Raw genomic sequence first — 18,993 nt, 5'->3', positions numbered from 1 at the left:
TTATTGAACTTGATTTATCTAAAATATTATTTTGACATACAGTAATTGTGATGAAACATTAGTGATATTTGGCATTCCTTTATTTTATAACATGTCTTGGAAAATTGGTATTTTACATCTATAGCACATCTCAATTTGCACTAGCCACTTGTCAAGTGTCTAATGGCTACATGTAACTTGTGGCTACCATTATTGGATAGTGCAGCTTTATAAATTAGGTAGAAATGGGACTGAAGGGCTGGAAGATACAGAAAAGATGAATTTCTATTCAATATTAAGAATTTACCTTCTAGCAGTTGGAGCTATTTGATGAGGGGGATGCATCTCCTTATACAGTAGTATGGTCCTTGTCATTGAAAGTATTCAAAAAGAACCCATTCAAGCCAATGAGGTGGCTCTTGCCTGTAATCCCAGCTACCTGGGAGGCTGTAGTGAGCGCTAATCACGGCACTGTGTTCCAGCCTGGGCAACAGCATGAGGAAAAAAAAAGAGAAGGGATTATTCATACATTGGGTAGGACCTGCTGGGTTTTTTTTTTTTGGTCTTGGTTTTTTGTGTTTTTGAACAAATTTCTGTGTTTAAAAAAAAAAAATGCTCTTTTACAAAGTTCAGGCTGGGTGAGTGGCTCATGCCTGTAATCCCAGCACTTTGGGAGGCTGAAGTGGGTAGATCACTTGAGATCAGGAGTTGAGACCAGCCTGGGCAACATGGCAAAAACCGGTCTCTACTAAAAAAAATATATATATATATATATGTGTGTGTGTGTGTGTATAGTGTATATAGTGCGTGTGTATATATATACACACATACACACTATACACATATAGTGTGTGTGTATATATATAGTATGTATGTATGTATATATAGATATATATATAGTGTGTGTGTATATATATAGTGTGTGTGTATATATAGTGTGTGTATATCTATTTATATATATATAATTTTATATATATCTATTTATATATATATAATTTTATATATATATAAATAGATATATATAAAATTAGACTGATGTGGTGGCAGGTGCCTGTAATCCCAGCTACTCGGGAGGCTGAGGTAGGAGAATCATTTGAACCTGGGAGGCAGAGGTTACAGTGAGCGGAGATCACGCCACTGCACTCCAGCCTGGGCAACAGAGCGAGACTGTCTCAAAAGTTAAATAAATAAAATTAAAAGTTCAAACAGTACACAAGAATATAAAATTAAAAATTAACAGGTTCCCCTCTTATGTATGTAGGTCTGCCTGTTGCTTTCTTTCACACAAATGGAATCATGCTGTATTTCTGCAACTTACTCTCTTTTTGATAAACAGCCTGGGTGTTTATCCATGTTAGCACTTACAGATTCATTCTTTTTAAAAAGTTCATAATACTGCATTTTATAGATATGTAATACTTTATTTGGCAAATCCCTATGCTATGCTCTTGATAAAGATTTTTAAAGCAAATCTTAAATATTACACTTCTGCAGTACTTCAGTATGCGGCTCTAAAAAATATGAATATCTTCTTACATGAATATAATTCTACCATCATACCTAATGTTATGATACCTTGTCCAGATTTTCTCAGAAATGTTTTTTTGTAGATAGTTTATTTGACTAGGATTCAAACAAGGAGTAAACATTTGGTTGTTATGTTTTCTAAATCTCTCCTTTTAGTTGTCTCCTGCTCCCTTTTCATGACATTGACTCGGTTGGTAAAACTAGGTCAGTTCCTCCTATAGAGTGCCCCACATTCTGGATTTTTCATTTTACTTGTCATGTAATTTTACTTCTTTTAGTGTAATTTAATTTCTTCCTTTTTCCTTTGCATTTCTATAAATGGAAGGTAGCTGTAGAGCTGAGCTATCCAATACTAGCTGTGTTAGTAACTACTATTGGCTATTTAAATTTACAGTAATTGGATTTAAATACAATTAAAAATTCAGTTCCTCAGCTGGGTACAGTGGTTCATGCCTGTAATCTCAGCACTTTGGGAGGCTCTCTTGAGTCCAGGAATTTGAGGTTACAGTGTGCTATGATTGTACTGCATTCCAGCCTCAGTGACAGAGCAAGACTTGTCTCTTAAAAAATTAGTTCCTCAATTGCACTAGCCACAATTCAAGTACTCAAGAGCCATATACAGGCTGGGTGCAGTGGCTAATGCCTGTAATCCCAGCATTTTGGGAGGCCGAGGTGGGTAGATCTTTTGAGGTCAAGAGTTCAAGACCAGCCTGACCAACATGGTGAAACCCCACCTCTACTGAAAATACAAAAATCAGCCCAGTGTGGTGACGGGCACCTGTAATCCCAGCTACTCGGGAGGCTGAGGTGGGAGAATCGCTTGAACGCAGGAGCCAGAGGTTGTGGTGAGCTGAGATCGTGCCACTGCACTCCAGCCTGGGTGACAGAGTGAAACTGTATCTCAAAAAATATATATATATAAACATATACAGAACTTCCCATCATCATAGAAAGTTCTAGACAGTGCTCAGTGCTGATCTGGGGGCTTGATTACTTGATTAGACTCAACTTCAATATTTTTGGCAAGAGTACTTCATAGATGGTGGCTGTGTTGCTTTGTATTATGTTACGTCAGAGAGAGACAGTATCTGGTTGTCCCATATCTAGTAATGTTAAGATTGATTAGGTGGGGATCAGCCTGACCCTTTCATTGTATACTTTGTTTGTTTTTTTGGTGGGGGGTGGGACAGAGTCTCGCTATGTCGCCCAGGCTGGAGTGCAGTGGTGTGATCTCAGCTTGCTGCAACCTCCACCTCCTGGGTTGAAGCGATTCTTCTGCCTCAGCCTCCTGAGTAGCTGGGATTACAGGTGCCCACCACCACGCCCAGCTAATTTTTGTGTTTTTAGTGGAGACGGGGTTTCACCATGTTGGCCAGGCTGGTCTTGAACTCCTGACTTCATGATCCACCTACCTCGGCCTCCCAAAGTGCTGGGATTACAGGTGTGAGCCACTGCATCTGGCCTTATTGTATAGTTTGTAATAATGTTGACAATGAATAAAGACAATTTATCTTCTTCCTCCGAAATCTCTGACCTCTTTCTTGCCTTATTGCATTGGGTAAAACCTTCAGTAAAATGTTAAATGTTGAGAGCTAATATTCTTGCTTTGTTCTTAATCTTGAGAAATTATTCATGCTTAAACATCAAGTAAGATATTAGTTGTAGTTTTTCATAGATATCCATCAGATCAAGCAAATTTTCTTTTATTCCTTGGTTGCCGAGTGTATATAAATAGGGGTTGAATATATTAATAGTATTAGTAGGGTTTTTTCTATAGTTATTGAGATAATATGGTTTTCTTTTATTCTGTTAATGTGATGCATGATATTTTTTTCTTTTGAATGCTACACCATACATTCCCAGAATTAACTTCATTTGGTCATGATGTGTTATTCTTTTATATTTTGCTGGTTTGAGTTGCTAATATTTTGTTAATTATTTACATCTGTGTTCTTAAGAGATAATGGTCTATGGTTTTCTTTTTGTGTAATATCTTTGATTTTAATATTAGGATAATGGTGGATTTCTCCTATGTCCTTTTGAAACGAGTTTGGTTTTCTTTGATAACTTTGGTTCTTTTTTTTCCTCTATGCACAATAAGATATCTCAGGCTCTGTACAAAAAGGTGTCTCGGCCGGGCGCAGTGGCTCACGCCTATAATCCCAGCACTTTGGGAGGCCAAGGTGGGCGGATCACGAGGTCAAGAGATCGAGACTATCCTGGCCAACATGGTGAAACCCCGTCTCTACTAAAAATACAAAAATTAGCTAGGTGTGGTGGTGCACGCCTGTAGTCCCAGCTACTCGGGAGGCTGAGGCAGGAAAACTGCTTGAACCTGGGAGGCGGAAGTTGCCGTGAGCCAAGATTGCACCACTGCACTCCAGCCTGGCAACAGAGTGAGACTCGGTCTCAAAAAAAAAAAAAGTGTCTCAGTATGTCTTCTCAACAGAGTTTTTCAAATAAGTGCCTGTCACTGCTTTTTAATACTCTTTCTGGATAGCTCTGATTCAGCAAAAAAGTAAAATTTAAAAAGTAAAACCTAATGAATACTGAATGTGTAAACTCCATATCTTACCACATTTTAAAAGTTTCTTGGCCGGGCACAGTGGCTTATGCCTGTAATCCCAGCACTTTGGGAGGCCGAGGTGGGCAGATCTCCTGAGGTCGGGAGTTCAGGACCAGCCTGACCAACATGGAAAAACCCCGTCTCTACTAAAAATGCAAAATTAGCCGGGCATGGTGGCACATGCCTGTAGTCCCATCTGCTAGGGAGGCTGAGGCAGGAGAATCGCTTGAACCCCAGAGGTGGAGGTTGCAGTGAGCTGAGATCACGCCATTGCACTCCAGCCTGGGCAACAAGAGCGAAACTCCCTCTCAAAAAAAAAAAAAAAAAAAAGTTTCTTAGTGTAAAAATAATGTTATGTGTATATATATATCTCATTGAGTTTGGAAATCTCAATGCGCACTGAAAGAAATCTTTTTTTTGTTTGTTTTTGTTTTTTTTGAGACGGAGTCTTGCTCTGTCACCCAGGCTGGAGTGCAGTGGCGTGATCTCGGCTCACTGCAACCTCTGCCTCCTGGGTTCAAGCTATTCTCCTGCCTCAGCCTCCCGAGTAGGTGGGACTACAGGCGCGTGCCACCACACCTGGCTAATTTTTTATTTTTTGTAAGGACGGGGTTTTACCATGTTGGCCAAGCTGGTCTCGAACTCCTCACCTCAGGTGATCCGCCCACCTCATCCTCCCAAAGTGCTGGGATTACAGGTGTCAGCCACCACACCCAGCCTAGAAATCTTAAACTTAACAAAATTATTTGATTTTTAGGTGTATCATTTAAGTTCTTCATTTTAGAATTGCTTCAAATTATGAGGAAGAAATTATTTTAGGCATTTTCTTTCCCTTTTCTAGTCAGCTTATTCTTTTTGTAGTGCTAAGTATTTGGAGAAGGTAGGTATGGTGTGAGGCCCATCAATCAGTCAATTCTAGCACTTTCCAGACTGATGTAACTTCTATTTAGTAGAGTAGAATACGCTTTCTGGCCAGTTGCTGTAGGATTGTAGGTGATGACTAAGCTTAGCCAAGCCATTAATTTATAATAATTACTAACAGGAAATATCAGGTACATTTAAAAATGAGTAAATTTCAAGCCTTGTTATACCTTTTAACCTTAACTAGAATCTTACCTCTATATTTAAATTAGATACTAAAATATTTAAATCATGTAAGACACAATCTTTGGCTGTCTGATCACATGGCTATTAAATGAGCATGAGATAATTGGCTTTTATGAATGTTTCTGCATGCCCTTATATTTTATTTAGGTCACGAGCAAAGTATTTTTTTCCCCTTTCAAATTCAAATTATTTTACTTTTAGTATTACATGTGAAAAAGAAATGATAACCGAAGTGTCTAATACTATTAACTGGTATTATACTTCGCCATAATAGTGATACTGTAAATATGAAACCTTTATTTTCACTTTTCAGGCACAAAAATCTCAAGTCAAGAAATGCTGGACAGCAAGGACAGGCACCATCTTTAGGTCAGCAACAACAAATACTTCCTAAGCACAAGACCAATGAGAAGCAAGAAAAGAGTGAAAAGCCACAGAAACGCCCCTTGACTCCTTTTCACCATCGTGTGTCTGTTAGTGATGATGTTGGCATGGACGCAGATTCAGCCAGCCAAAGACTTGTGATCTCTGCTCCAGACAGTCAAGTGAGATTTTCAAATATCCGAACTAATGATGTAGCAAAGACTCCTCAGATGCATGGCGCCGAAATGGCAAATTCACCTCAACCACCCCCACTTAGTCCTCACCCTTGTGATGTGGTTGATGAAGGAGTGACTAAAACACCTTCAACTCCTCAGAGTCAACATTTTTATCAAATGCCAACACCAGATCCCTTGGTTCCTTCTAAACCAATGGAAGATAGGATAGACAGTTTGTCCCAGTCTTTCCCACCTCAATATCAGGAAGCTGTAGAACCTACAGTATATGTTGGTACAGCAGTAAACTTGGAAGAAGATGAAGCCGATATAGCCTGGAAGTATTACAAGTTCCCAAAGAAAAAAGATGTAGAGTTTTTACCACCTCAACTTCCAAGTGATAAATTCAAGGATGATCCAGTTGGACCTTTTGGACAGGAAAGTGTAACATCAGTTACAGAGTATGTATTTTTTTTAATAGTCACCATTATAATTTAAGGGTGGAAGTGATGCAAGTTCTTAATACTAGGACTCAGTATTGGATTCAAGGTAGGATTTACAAGAATAAATTCATTGAGTATTAACTTTGCATTATTCCTTTACTGTGTTTTTTCCTCAGGGAACTTCTTCATTATGAAATAACTTTAGCCACAAAAAGTGGAGAAAATAATATGTAAACACTTGTACATCAGCCAACTTAAGGATTTTACATACAGTTAGAATTCCCATGTACTGTTTTTCTTCTTCCAGTCTTCCTTCCACTGTCCTGAATTTGGTACCTTTTTTTTTCTTTTTGAGACAGAGTCTCTGTCACCCAGGCTAGAGTGTAGAGGCACGATCTAGGCCCACTGAAACTTCCGCCTCTGGGTTCAAGCGATCATCCTGCCTCAGCCTCCCGAGTAGCTGGGATTACAGGTGTGAGCCACCACACCCAGCTAATTTTTGTATTTTTAGTAGAGATGGGGTTTCACCATGTTGGCTAGGCTGGTCTCGAACTCCTGACCTCAAGTGATCCACCCACCTCGGCTTCCTGAAGTGTTGGGATTACAGGCATGAGCCACCGCACCTGGCCTCAATTTGGTACTTATTATTTCAGTACATGTTTTTATACGTGTAGCTCTAGTTATTCATTTTAATTGCTTTATGGTATTTCCTTATGAATATATAGTAAATATCTAAACTCTTAAAGATGGATATGTTGGTTATTTTCAATTTTTCACCCTAACATTTTCCATTTTGTTTGGTACACATTTCCTTGTTTACTTGTATAAGAATTTCTTTAGGAAATACATCTAAAAGCCATTTTCAACATGGCTATGTCCATTTTCAACATTAAGGGTTGTTGCCCAGTTGCAGTTCAGCAACTGGTATATAGTTTAAACCCTCGTGAACCAGCAGTGTATGAGAATGGCTGTTGCACTATATTTTCCTCTATAGTTGGTCTTACGAGATTTAATTTCACTAATTTACAGCACGCAAAATGTCATCTCATTGTCTAAATATGTGTCTTCCAGATTTCTAGTGAGATTGAGCATCATTTAAAATGTTTTGGGGGTACTTAGGTTTCTTGTTCTCTGACTTGCCTAGTCATCGTATTTTTTAGTCCATTTTTCTTTTTTTTCTGATGTATTATTTGCATGCTCTGGGTATTAATCCTGCATTAGTTTTATGTGCTATAGGTTTCTTCCTCCATTGGTGGTTTGCCTTCTTTGTCCACTGTATTAATGTTATACTTTGGGCAGAAGAAGGCTTTTTTCTAGGTATCCCTTGACTTTCTATGTTGTTATTAATACATTTATAGTCTGTCTAATAAGCCTTTTACATATAAATTTTTCTAAAAGGTGAAAATCAACCAATAAAATACCATTATGCTCAATAGAACTGTCTACCTATTTATTAGTACAAGGCCAAGGAATGTACAGAGATTACGATTCCTTCTTTATCAGATCATTGTCAGTGAATTACCTTTTTTTTAGTGAATTACTTTCTTATTGCTTAAATGCTAATAGGTTAAATAATGTCTTAGACTTTCTTTGCTTAAAATGTCACATTTTCATTATCGATTTATGTTTATTTTTTAATGTAGCTTTTTTTCTCAACATCAGATTGCTCCAGATAATGTAACTATTATATGGAGTTTAATACTTTCTTATTTCTGTTATAATGTGAACTAGTTGCTTTCTAGACTTGTTTTCGGCTCTCTAGGATTTCATTTTGATTAGACTCAATACCACAATTTTTTATAACTAGTGGCTTCTTTTTGGTTTTGCCTTTATTTTCTTCGTGAATATCTTTAGGTCCCTCGGGGGGAGGGGGCGGGGGGGAAGAGCGGGAGATAAATTTGGCATCCTTTGTATTTCTGAAAATGACCTGATTTTTTTGCCCTCATGCTTGGATTGATAATTTGGCTACATGTTGGTTTCATAATTGAAAATAATTTCCCCCTTGAACTCATAGGCATTGCTTTACTGTCTTCTGGTATCTTCAGAAGAAATGTGTTATAATGAGTTTCATTCTTGCTCATTTAAAAAAACGTGATCTCTTCTGTGAGGCTTTTAAGGTCTTCTCTTAGCTTTAGAAATGTCACAAGAATCTGTGTAGCAGGTATAATGATCTTTTTTCCAGTCCTTGTGCTGGGCACTTGAAAGGCTAACTCAATTTTTTTTTTTTTTTTTTTTTGAGACAGAGCCTCGCTCTGTGGCCCAGGCTGGAGTACAGTTGCGCGATCCCGGCTCACTGCAAGCTCCGCCTCCTGGTTCACACCATTCTCCTGCCTCAGCCTCCTGAGTAGCTGGGACTACAGGCGCCCACCACCACTCCTGGCTAATTTTTTATATTTTTTAGTAGAGACGGGGGTTTCACCGTGTTAGCCAGGATGGTCTCGATCTCCTGACCTCATGATCCGCCCACCCCGGCCTCCCAAAGCGCTGGGATTACAGGCGTGAGCCACTGCGCCCGGCTTCTTTTTTTTTTTTTTTTTTTTTTTTTTTTTTTTTTTTTTTTTTTTTTGAGACAGTCTCGCTCTTTGGTCCAGGCTGGAGTGCAGTGGCGTGATCTCGGCTCACTGCAAGCTCTGCCTTCCGGGTTCAGGCCATTTTCCTGTCTCAGCCTCCCGAGTAGCTGGGACTATAGGTGCGCACCAGCACACACTGCTAATTTTTTATGTTTTTTATTTTTTGAGACGTAGTCTCGTTCTCTTGCCCAGGCTGGAGTGAAGTGGCGCGATCTTGGCTCACTGCAAGTTCCGCCTCCCGGGTTCACGCCATTTTCCTGCCTCAGCCTCCCAAGTAGCTGGGACTACAGGCGCCTGCCACCATGCCCGGCTAATTTTTTGTATTTTTAGTAGATACCGGGTTTCACCGTGTTAGCCAGGATGGTCTGGATCTCCCGACCTCGTGATCCGCCCGCCTCGGCCTCCTAAAGTGCTGGGATTACAGGCGTGAACCACCACGCCCGGCCAAGGTCTAACTCAGTTTGAAGGCCTTTGTTCTGCCATTTGGAAATTCTCTATTTCTTAGATAATACCATCTCCTAAAAAATTCTTTTTAAAACTTCCATGATTCAGATGGTGCTCTGTTTTCTCAGGGGATTCTCAACTTTCTTGAATTCTGAATTTTTCTTTCTCATGTTTTAAAAACATTCTCAACTGATTTTTTTTTAATATAACATTCCGTTGTTTGATGTTCTGTGATTTTATTTTTCTCTAGAATTACTTTATTTTGGTCTTGTTCTTTACTCGGATTCTTCTTGTCGTATTTCTGGTTGTTTTTTGTTTTTTTGTTTTTGAGATGGAGTCTTGCTCTCTTGTCCAGGCTGGAGTGCAGTGGCGCTATCTCGGCTCACTGCAACCTCCGCCTCCCAGGTCCAAGCAGCCCTTCTGCCTCAGCCTCCAGAGGAACTGGGACTATAGGCACGTGCCACCACGCCTGGCTGATTTTTTGTATTTTTAGCAGAGACGGGGTTTCACCTTGTTAGCCAGGATGGTCTTGATCTCCTGACCTCGTGATCTGCCTGCCTTGACCTCCCAAAGTGCTGGGATTACAGGCATGAGCCACCACGCCCGACTTGATTGTTACTATTATTTTAATTTTATTTTTTTGAGATGGAGTCTCATTCTGTCTCCTGAGCTGGAGTGCAATGGTGTGATCTGAGCTCACTGCAACCTCCACCTCCCGGGTTCAAGCGTTTCTCCTGCCTCAGCCTCCCAAGTAGCTGGGACTACAAGTGCGTGCCACCATGCCCGGCTAATTTTTGTATTTTTAATAGAGACGGGGTTTCACCATGTTGGCCAGGCTGGTCTCGAACTCCTTACCTCAAGTGATCCACTGGCCTCGGCCTCCCAAAGTGCTGGGATTACAGACAGGCATGAGCCACCACACCTGGCCTGTCTAGACGTATTTTAATGTGAGAGAATAGATAGACTGATTGGAAATGTTGTATATAGGTAGAGCTTGTTGACTGGTGGTCCTTGCTCATTCAATAAATACTTTAGTATGTAATTTGTATAGGTGTCAGATAATTCGCTTTATTATAACTGGATGGGGAATTTTTGGAAGGGAAGGCAACCATTCCTAAAATTCCAGAATGAAAAGGATGTTATACTTATTTTGACAGGTAGTTTATTCATTTTCCTTAAAAAGGAACCTTTCTTGTTGCCCCATTTTCAGCTCTTTTTCTCACTTTTGTTTTTCTTTTCCTTCCTGTCTCCCCTTCTCCTTTTTCTTTTTCCCTCCTCTTTTTTTTTTTTTTTTTCACTGCTCCTTGCAGAGCAGGGCTACCCCCATAGGCAGTGTGACCAAAGTAACCCCTTTTTCTCATTTCTGTCTGGAGATTTAAGTCCGGATTTTTTCTCACTTTTCCAGGCAGTTAGACTCTCCTGTTGTTTATGTAGTTGGGCTATAATCCCTTCTTTTGCATATTGTAGGCTGTGAACTTTTTCTGCTGTATTTTATCTTATTTTGAGCTTCCCTGAGACTTAGTGAAACATCTGGTCCATTTATAGCCTCTCTCTCATTTTTCCTACTGTTAGAGATTTATTCTCTGTTGAAATACCTAGCCGAGTGCTCTGGTTGTGTCAGGAGGATTGCTTGATCCCAGGAGTTCCGGGCTGCTGTGCACTATGCCGATTAAGTGTCTGCATCAAGTTCAGCATCAGTATGGTGACCTCCAGGTTGCCTGACAACTGGTGAACCAGCCTAGGATGGAAATGGGGCAGGTCAAAACTCCTATGCTGATAGTGGTGGGATTGCACCTGTGAATAGCCACTGTACTCCAGCCTGGGCAGCAGTGAGACCCTGTCTCTTAAAAAATAATAGTAAATTAAAATGCTTTTATCGTCATTTTAGCAGATAAGTCCTGTGCTTCATCTGGCCCTTTGAATCTAAAAGTATTTTAGTATGATTTTATTTTGTTTTATTTTATTTTATTTATTTTGAGACAGAGTCTTACTGTGTCATTTAGGCTGGAGCGCATTGGTGCAGTCTCGGCTCGCTGCAACTTCCACCTCCCAGGTTCACGCGATTCTTGTGCCTCAACCTCCAGAATAGCTGGGATTACAGGCGTGCACCACCACAATCAGATAATTTTTGTATTTTTAGTAGAGATCAGGTTTCACCATGTTGGCGAGGCTGGTCTTGAACTCCTGATCTCAAGTGATCAGTCTGTGTCAGCCTCCCCAAGTGCTGGGATTACAGACACGAGCCACTCTGCCCATCTATGATTTTATTTTTAATTAAAATTAATCTGGATTGTTAATTAAGAGATATCAGTATACTCTTAGGGATTGTGGAAGACAGTGAGCTTATTTAATAGTCAGCAGGTCTATCTATGAAAGTAAATGATATGTTAGGGCTGGGCGTGGTGGGTCACGCCTGTAATCCCAGCACTTTGGGAGGCCACGCAGGTGGATCACCTGAAGTCAGGAGTTCCAGACCAGCCTGGCCAACACGGTGAAACCCTGTCTCTACTAAAAATACAAAAATTAGTTGGGTGTGGTGGCGTGCGCCTGTAATCCCAGATACTTGGAGGCTAAGGAGAATCGTTTGAACAAGGAGGCGGAAGTTAACAGTGAGCAGAGATCGCTCCACTGCACTCCAGCCTGGGCGACAGAGCGAGACTCCGTCTCAAAAAAAAAAAAAAAAAAAGTAAATGATGTCTTAGAAACAAGCCTTAAAAGATCTTAATCTTACTCTTGCTAAATGTAGTATAAGTCTAAGCCAGCCTCAGCTCTTGCCTGAGATTACTAGTCTCCTTGTTTCTATTCTACATGTATTCTCTACACAGCAGTGAGGGTAATCATTGCAAGTAAAATATTGTCTTACTTATTTGCTTAAATCTCTCCCATAGTTTCCCTTTACACTTAGAGTAAAATCCAGACCCTTTCTCCTGATCCGTAAGATTGTATGCAGTCTCTTGCCTCCCTAGTTCTTCACCCATGTTACCTACTGGTATCCTACTTGTCTCCTGATTTAGCTACACCAGCATCCTTGATAAATTATTCAAAAAGCCAAGCTCATTCCTCATGGCCTTTTAGAATTGGATTATAAAGAGGGTGAACTGCTTATCCCTTCTTATCATTCAGTGCTGCTCAAAAGTTATCTTCTCGGGGAAGATTTTCCTGACCATTTTATCTAAAGTATGGTCTTTCTCTCCCAAATCACTGCCTGTCCTGTACGCTGCTTTTAATTTCTTCTTAGCATATATCTGAAATTATATTATGTATTTGCTAATGGTCTTTTCCCTATTAGAATGTAAGCTCTATGAGGGCAAGGACTCTTGTCTTGTTTACTGCTGTATTCTTCTAGCATAAACACACACACCCCCTTAGAACAATTCTAGATACACAATAGAAATTCAGCAAATGTTTGGGTGAATGAAATGGCCCTAAAATACTATTTTAAAACTTGTTTTCTTTCCAGGTTATATTTTCTTATTTAATGTGTGTAAAAATGTGGTGGTATGAAGTTTTTTGGTTTTAAAAACTTCAATAGTGAGTTTTTGTGGGCACATTGTATTCATAAGAGCTGTTAATTCTAGCCATAACTTTAAATAAATGTATTGGTTGCTTGTGTATGTGACTCTCTGTAAGTAAAATGAAGGTCTCTTAGAAGTTAATACAGTTTAACCTTAAAATCTGTTCTAAAATTATTTGACATTTTTCTCACTGAATTAAGAATGAGGAGGAGGAAGCATAGTGTAGAAAAGTAGCGTGCCAGGGTAGAGTGGTACTGGATTGTAATTATGTAAGTTAAGGAAATAACATGCTTTGCCTATTCCTTGTCACCCTTTTTTTCTGCCTTATAGACAAGGGAAAAAAAGATTGAATAAAAGAGTTTTAATTTTAATCATATGTCTTATGTGAATATTGTTTTGGTTATACTAGTTACTGAAATGTGTATCATGTCACAGTTCACTTTCTGCTTTTTTTTTTTTTTTTTTTTGAGTTTTGCTGTTGTTGCTCAGGCTGGAGTGCAATGGCACAATCTTGGCTCACTGCAACCTCTGCCTCCTGGCTTCAAGCAATTCTCCTGCCTCACCCTCCCAAGTAGCTGGGATTACAGGCATGCACCATCACGCCCGACTAATTTTTTGTATTTAGTAGAGATGAGGTGTCACCATGTTGGTCAGGCTGGTCTCGAACTCCTGACCTCAGATGATCCACCTGCCTCAGCCTCACAAAGTGCTGGGATTACAGGTGTGAGGCACTGCACCTGGCCACAATTTGCTTTTAGATATAAGCCTTGTTTTTGTAGTATGATAATAGATTAGTTGATAAGGTAAATATCCAGAAGGTGAACCATCAAAGGCTTAGCTGCTATGTTAACTAAGAAGCATTTATGGAAAATAATTGTTCTATAGTTGGTAGGTTAAAAGTTTGCTTTTAAAAATAATCATCTGGATGATTCTATCCTTTTCCTGGAATTATTGTTCTGTGTAGTATTTCCCAACTGGGGCAGTTTTATATCCCTCCAGCCCCATCCCCAGGTAACATTTGCCAATGTGTAGAGACATTTTTGGTTATCAACTTGGGGTGTGCTACTGGCACCTAGTAGGTAGAAATTAGAGATGCTGCTAAATATCTTACAGTGCACAGGATAATCTCCCATAACAAAAAATTATCCAGCTCGAAGTGTTAGAAGTGTTAAGGTACTTTAATATAATGAATAACTTGTAACAGAAAATTGAATTCTAAAGTAATAGTTATTAGAAAGATCAGCATGTTTACTGATTGACTTCATTGGGGAGATTCCCCATACTATTTCAGTCACTCCAAACTAGAGTGAGATACTTGACATGGTCTTTTATTATGCTGAAACAAAAATGCTTTTTTTTCTTATAGTGAAAAGGATTTTGTTGGAATAATTGGATAATTTATTACCTGCTGTTAATATTGCTTCAGATATGATGTGACAAGGATCAAAATAATAGTTGTCTCCTTGTAGAAAGTGGTACAGCCAATTGACAAAGTTAGATGATGTTCCCTGTCATTAAAATAAATTCCATGAATTACTGTTATTCTCTTTTGATGGCTTTTTTTTTTTTTTTTTTTTTTGAGATGGAGTTTTGCTTTTGTTGCCCAGGCTGGAGTGCAGTGGCGCAATCTCGGCTCACTGCAACCTCCGCCTCCCAGGTTCAAGTGATTCTCCTGCCTTGGCCTCCCGAGTAGCTGGGATTACAGGCGTGTACCACCACACCTGGCTAATTTTTGTATTTTCAGTAGAGACGGGTTTCGCCATGTTGGCCAGGCTGGTCTCGAACTCCCTACCTCAGGTGATCCGCCCACCTCAGCCTCCCAAAGTGCTAGGATTACAGGAGTGAGCCACCGTGCCCAGCCCTCTTTTGATGGCATTTAAACAACCCTCTTAAATTCTTTCTGGAAGCACTTATAATTTTAAAGATGTAATATGATCAAACACCTCTTTAGTCGTAGAGTAATTCATTCAGAAGCCTGGTTTGTTTATATTAGTAAATTGGTGAATTTCTGTCACCTAGTCATTGTAAATATCTATTATTGTTTTTCCATTCTTTGAGTTTTGAAAGTGCATTTAAATGTTTAGCAGTTAATTTTAATAAAGTTAATTACAGGGCTGTTGCAAGTCCTCTGCATTTTGTATCTCTTCTTAGGAGTATTATTTTTCTTTTTAAATTCATATTCTTAAAAGGTATTTTTAAAATCAGTTTCAATAAAACTGAAGTTTCTCTTATGCAGGATGCTGTGGGGCACTGTTAGTGTATAAAATAAATTTACTCTTGACCATAAATGAAATTGTAGTCTGATGGAAAATAGCATATTATCTGATAGAGGTATAAATAAAATATAGTACAGACACAGAGTGGGGAATAATTTAATTCCATTTATGAAGATCCAGAAGCTTTATGTAGTTTGGTATGGTTAGATTATAGGGGTGCTCCTTAGTAGTTTGGTGTGTCATGATGAGAAATGAGACCTGAAAAGTGTAGGACTATAGAATGGGAATAGCAGAGTAGTATTCATAAGTTTGTATATTATCCTTGAGATGATGGAGGGACTATTGCAAGTATTGAGTGAGATAAAATGACAAGTTTTAGAAAATAAGGATTTTGGAAAAACTCACCAAGTAATGTTATTGAAAGGTTGCTTGAAATGAAAAGATACGTCTGTGTGAAAGGAGATCAGTTTGGACATGTTTGAACAACTCATATAGAAAGTGATGTGAGGCCGACACTGGGAAATTAGAAGTAGCAGGGATGTATGAATGTTATAGATGCTGTGGAATATATTTTGAAGAACTTTGCAGCCAGTTAAACAGTAAAGTAGGAGAATAACAGGAGAGTTTAAGGCCAAGCGTATTTAGTTCATGAGGTGGAAAGATGAGAAAGAATAGGTTTGAAGGTGTCTGTACCATTGTTTTTACCCACTTTAGGCTAAATCTTACCAAACTTAATTTTTCTGATTTTTTTAAAGTAGCATTTCTAAGTAGAAGTACCTTGGAATAACTATTGAAATACCTAGGCTGGGCGCAGTGACTCACGCCTGTAATCCCAGCACTTTGGGAGGCCGAGGTGGGTGGATCACGAGGTCAGGAGTTTGAGACCAGCTTGGCCAACATGGTGAAACCCTGTCTCTACTAAAAATACAAAAAATTAGCTGGGCGTGGTGGCAGGCACCTGTAATCCCAGCTATTCAGGAGGCTGAGGTAGGAGAATCGCTTAAACCTGGGAGCCAGAGGTTGCAGTGAGCCAAGACCACGCCACTGCACTCCATCCTGAGCAACAGAGCAAGACTCCGTCTCCAAAAAATAAAACAACAAAAACCAAAACTATTGATATACCTTATGAAAGTAAGGTCTTGCTAAATAATGAAGGTCTGGCTAAATAATAATGGCATATCCACTTAAATAAGCAAAGGAAGTCTGTATAGGCTGATATGAGAAGCTCTGTATGTAGATGAGGAACAAAGTACATATGTGCATAGATATATGCTGGCATATACCTAGGTTTTTTTCCACCTTAATTAGATGATAGAAATAGTACTTGTTATCTTGAAGGAGAGAGATTGATACTTAGGCTTTTCATCTTTTCGTACTACATGACTTTAGCTATGTACATGTAATGTGAGTACATCGTAAACATGTGAATGCAGTTTGAGGTGCCTGCTGAGAGATTCCATCAGGCGGTTGGGATCATGTCTGAAACTTAATAGAGGGGACTGTTGATAACCCAGTTAGAGTAGATATACAATGCAAAAGGACAAGAATGCATCAGTAGAAACAGAGAACTAGTGGATTTATAATAGTGGAACTTTTACAGGTATGTGACTTCATAGAAAATTACGGTAGGAGAAATTCAAAGCTTTGTTTTATTTATGTTAAGTGAAACTCCATTTTCTGTTTGGTGTAAATAAATGTTTCCATTGATTGCTATTGAAAGGTGGCACTGTCCTTCCATAGTAGTGGGTTAGTGAAAGAAATTAATACTCTTGATTTTTATTTTTTCTTTTTATGAGAGAGGATCTTGCTCTGTTACCCAGGCTATGGTGCAGTGGCATGATCATGGCTCACTGCAGCCTTGAACTCCTGGGCTCAAGCCATCCATCCTCCTTAGCCTCCCAAGAAGCTGAGACTACAGACATGTGACAATACCGCTTGGCTAATTAAAAACATTTTTGTTTTAGAGACAGGATCTCGCTGTGTTGTCCAGGCTGGTCTTGAACTCCTGGTCTCCGGTGATGCTACTACCTTGGCCTCCCAAAGCGCTGGGATTACAGATGTGAGCCACTGCACCCAGCCCTCTTGATTTTTCTGATTAGCAGTTTCAGGTGGTGATGGCTACCTAACTAGTATAGCATTATAGAATTTATCATTTCTGAGTACCTTTTTTATACCTTAGACTTAGACTTTATACTTAGACCTTAGACTTTCATGTGTAGCAATTTTATGTTTAACTTTTCATTGACTATGTTTGTAAAAGTAAAATTTCTCTAATTTGTTAGAATTTACTTGTGGGGAAGGAGAGGTTGGAGTGGAACATAGTATAACCCATATATAAGATACACGTGGCAAATATCTTTTTTTGTTTCTAATTCTTTTTAGTTTATCTATTAGTTAATGATAGCATGTATTTCAGAATAGAGGCTAAGAACCATATAAATTTTAAAGATAACAAAATTTCTGGCAAGAAACATTATATCTTTTTTCATGGGTTTAGCACTTAGTTTTAGAAGAATTTGTGATTGTTTAGTCTGTGATTCTGATTCAGAGAGAAACCTGTCTAAACCCTGAGCAAAGAAAGAACTGTATTTGAGCATAGTTCTTTACATGTTTTATTCTGTAGCCAAAGTATATCAGGATATCTTAGCCATGATGTTCATCAATAGAATTAACTCCTATGTTGTGTTAGTGGTATACCAGATTTGTATGTATATAGTTATAGAATGCATTATTTGATCTCTAAAACATAGTTCTGAATGCCTTTGATTCACAGAAAGAAGTCTGTGATGAAATAAACTTGTTTTGATTTTTCTGTACTCTAAATCTTTTAAGTAAGTCTTCTATATTTGCTGTTTTATTTTAATGCAAATAAAGCTTTCCTTTGACAGTGACCTTGGCTCAGTTTAGGGATTGATTCTGAATATAGGAGGCGGTAAAAAAAAAAAAAAAAAAAAAAGTACCGTTTAAAAAGTGGGAGATTTTAGGCTGGGCTCAGTAGCTCACACCTGTAATCCCAGCACTTTGGGAGGCAAACATGGGAGGATCACTTGAGCCCAGGAGTTCAAGACCAGCCTGGGCAATATAGTGAGATCCTGTCTCTACAAAAAATAAAAAACTAGCCAAGTGTGGTGGTACACACCTGTAGTCCCAGCTACTCAGGAGGCCGAAGAGGGAGGATACTTTGAACTCTGGAGGTGGAGGTTGTAGTGAGCTGAGACCGCACCACTGCACTCCAGCCTGGGTGACAGCAAGACCTTGTCTCAAAAAAAAAAAAAAAAGGCGGTGGGAAGATTTTGACATTATTGCATTCATTTGTTTCTTAACTTTCCGTCTGTAGCTTATCTGCTTCTATAATTGTCAATCCTTAAAAACTGTCATACCTCATCTGGAAGAATTTTTATTGAATAAAGGCATAACAGCATACGCTACCATAAGCTATGTTAAATTCTATATGAGTACATTTCAGGATAGTATGTTATTGTCATAGTAAAAGGAAAGAGTTGCAATTAATGAATAATATAATGCTTTGGGCCTTGCAGCACTTCCTGTTCATGGCTGTACCTGATCTTTTTGCAGTTTGTCTGTATTTAGCTTTATGTCTAATTGAAACTGTGTCTGTAGTTAATTATTTGGCTGTATGTGAAAGTTCGTTTGAGGAAAGGAGAGGGTTATTCGTATTCTAAAAGTGTATGTGTACTATATAATTGATGTTGACAGTATGGTAATTAGAGTTTTTTATCTGGCATCTCTTAAAAGTAACAATTTTTAATTCTATTATCAGCTTTAAATATAGAATGTGTAATGTAAATGAATTTATATTTTAAAATTTATTGTGTCTTGATACTCTTGAAATTGACTACATTTAAATTCTTTGCACATGCTAATGTCTGTGAGAATGATTCAATAAAATAACAAAAAGTCATATTTAGGTAATGCATTTGGTTTACTCATTTTTTATTTTAATAGAGCCCTGTGCAGTAGAGTTGGTTTTTTTAAATAATGTTACTGCACAGTAGTCTAGCAACTACTTATGTAAACAGTGTGAAGGTTTTTATACTTCTGCCAGAGGACAACGTAATATGAAACACCG

The 18,993-nt window shown here is 38.7% G+C and overlaps 1 protein-coding gene across 3 annotated transcripts in view; it reads left to right on the top strand.

Moving 5' to 3' along the window:
* The window catches only part of MED13 (mediator complex subunit 13), a 121,715-nt gene that overhangs the window by 47,820 nt on the left and 54,902 nt on the right, over positions 1-18,993 (top strand). For all 3 annotated transcript variants that reach the window (XM_016932681.4, XM_001138050.8, XM_063799123.1), the window contains one exon: positions 5,493-6,176. In XM_016932681.4, coding sequence (XP_016788170.2) covers positions 5,493-6,176 — 684 coding nt within the window. The remainder of the gene's footprint in view (positions 1-5,492; positions 6,177-18,993) is intronic.

This window comes from Pan troglodytes, chromosome 19 (assembly GCF_028858775.2).
Source record: "Pan troglodytes isolate AG18354 chromosome 19, NHGRI_mPanTro3-v2.0_pri, whole genome shotgun sequence".
NCBI lineage: Eukaryota > Metazoa > Chordata > Mammalia > Primates > Hominidae > Pan > Pan troglodytes.
Note: the sequence above shows the minus strand (reverse complement) of the source record. Positions and strands in the feature narration are given on the sequence as shown.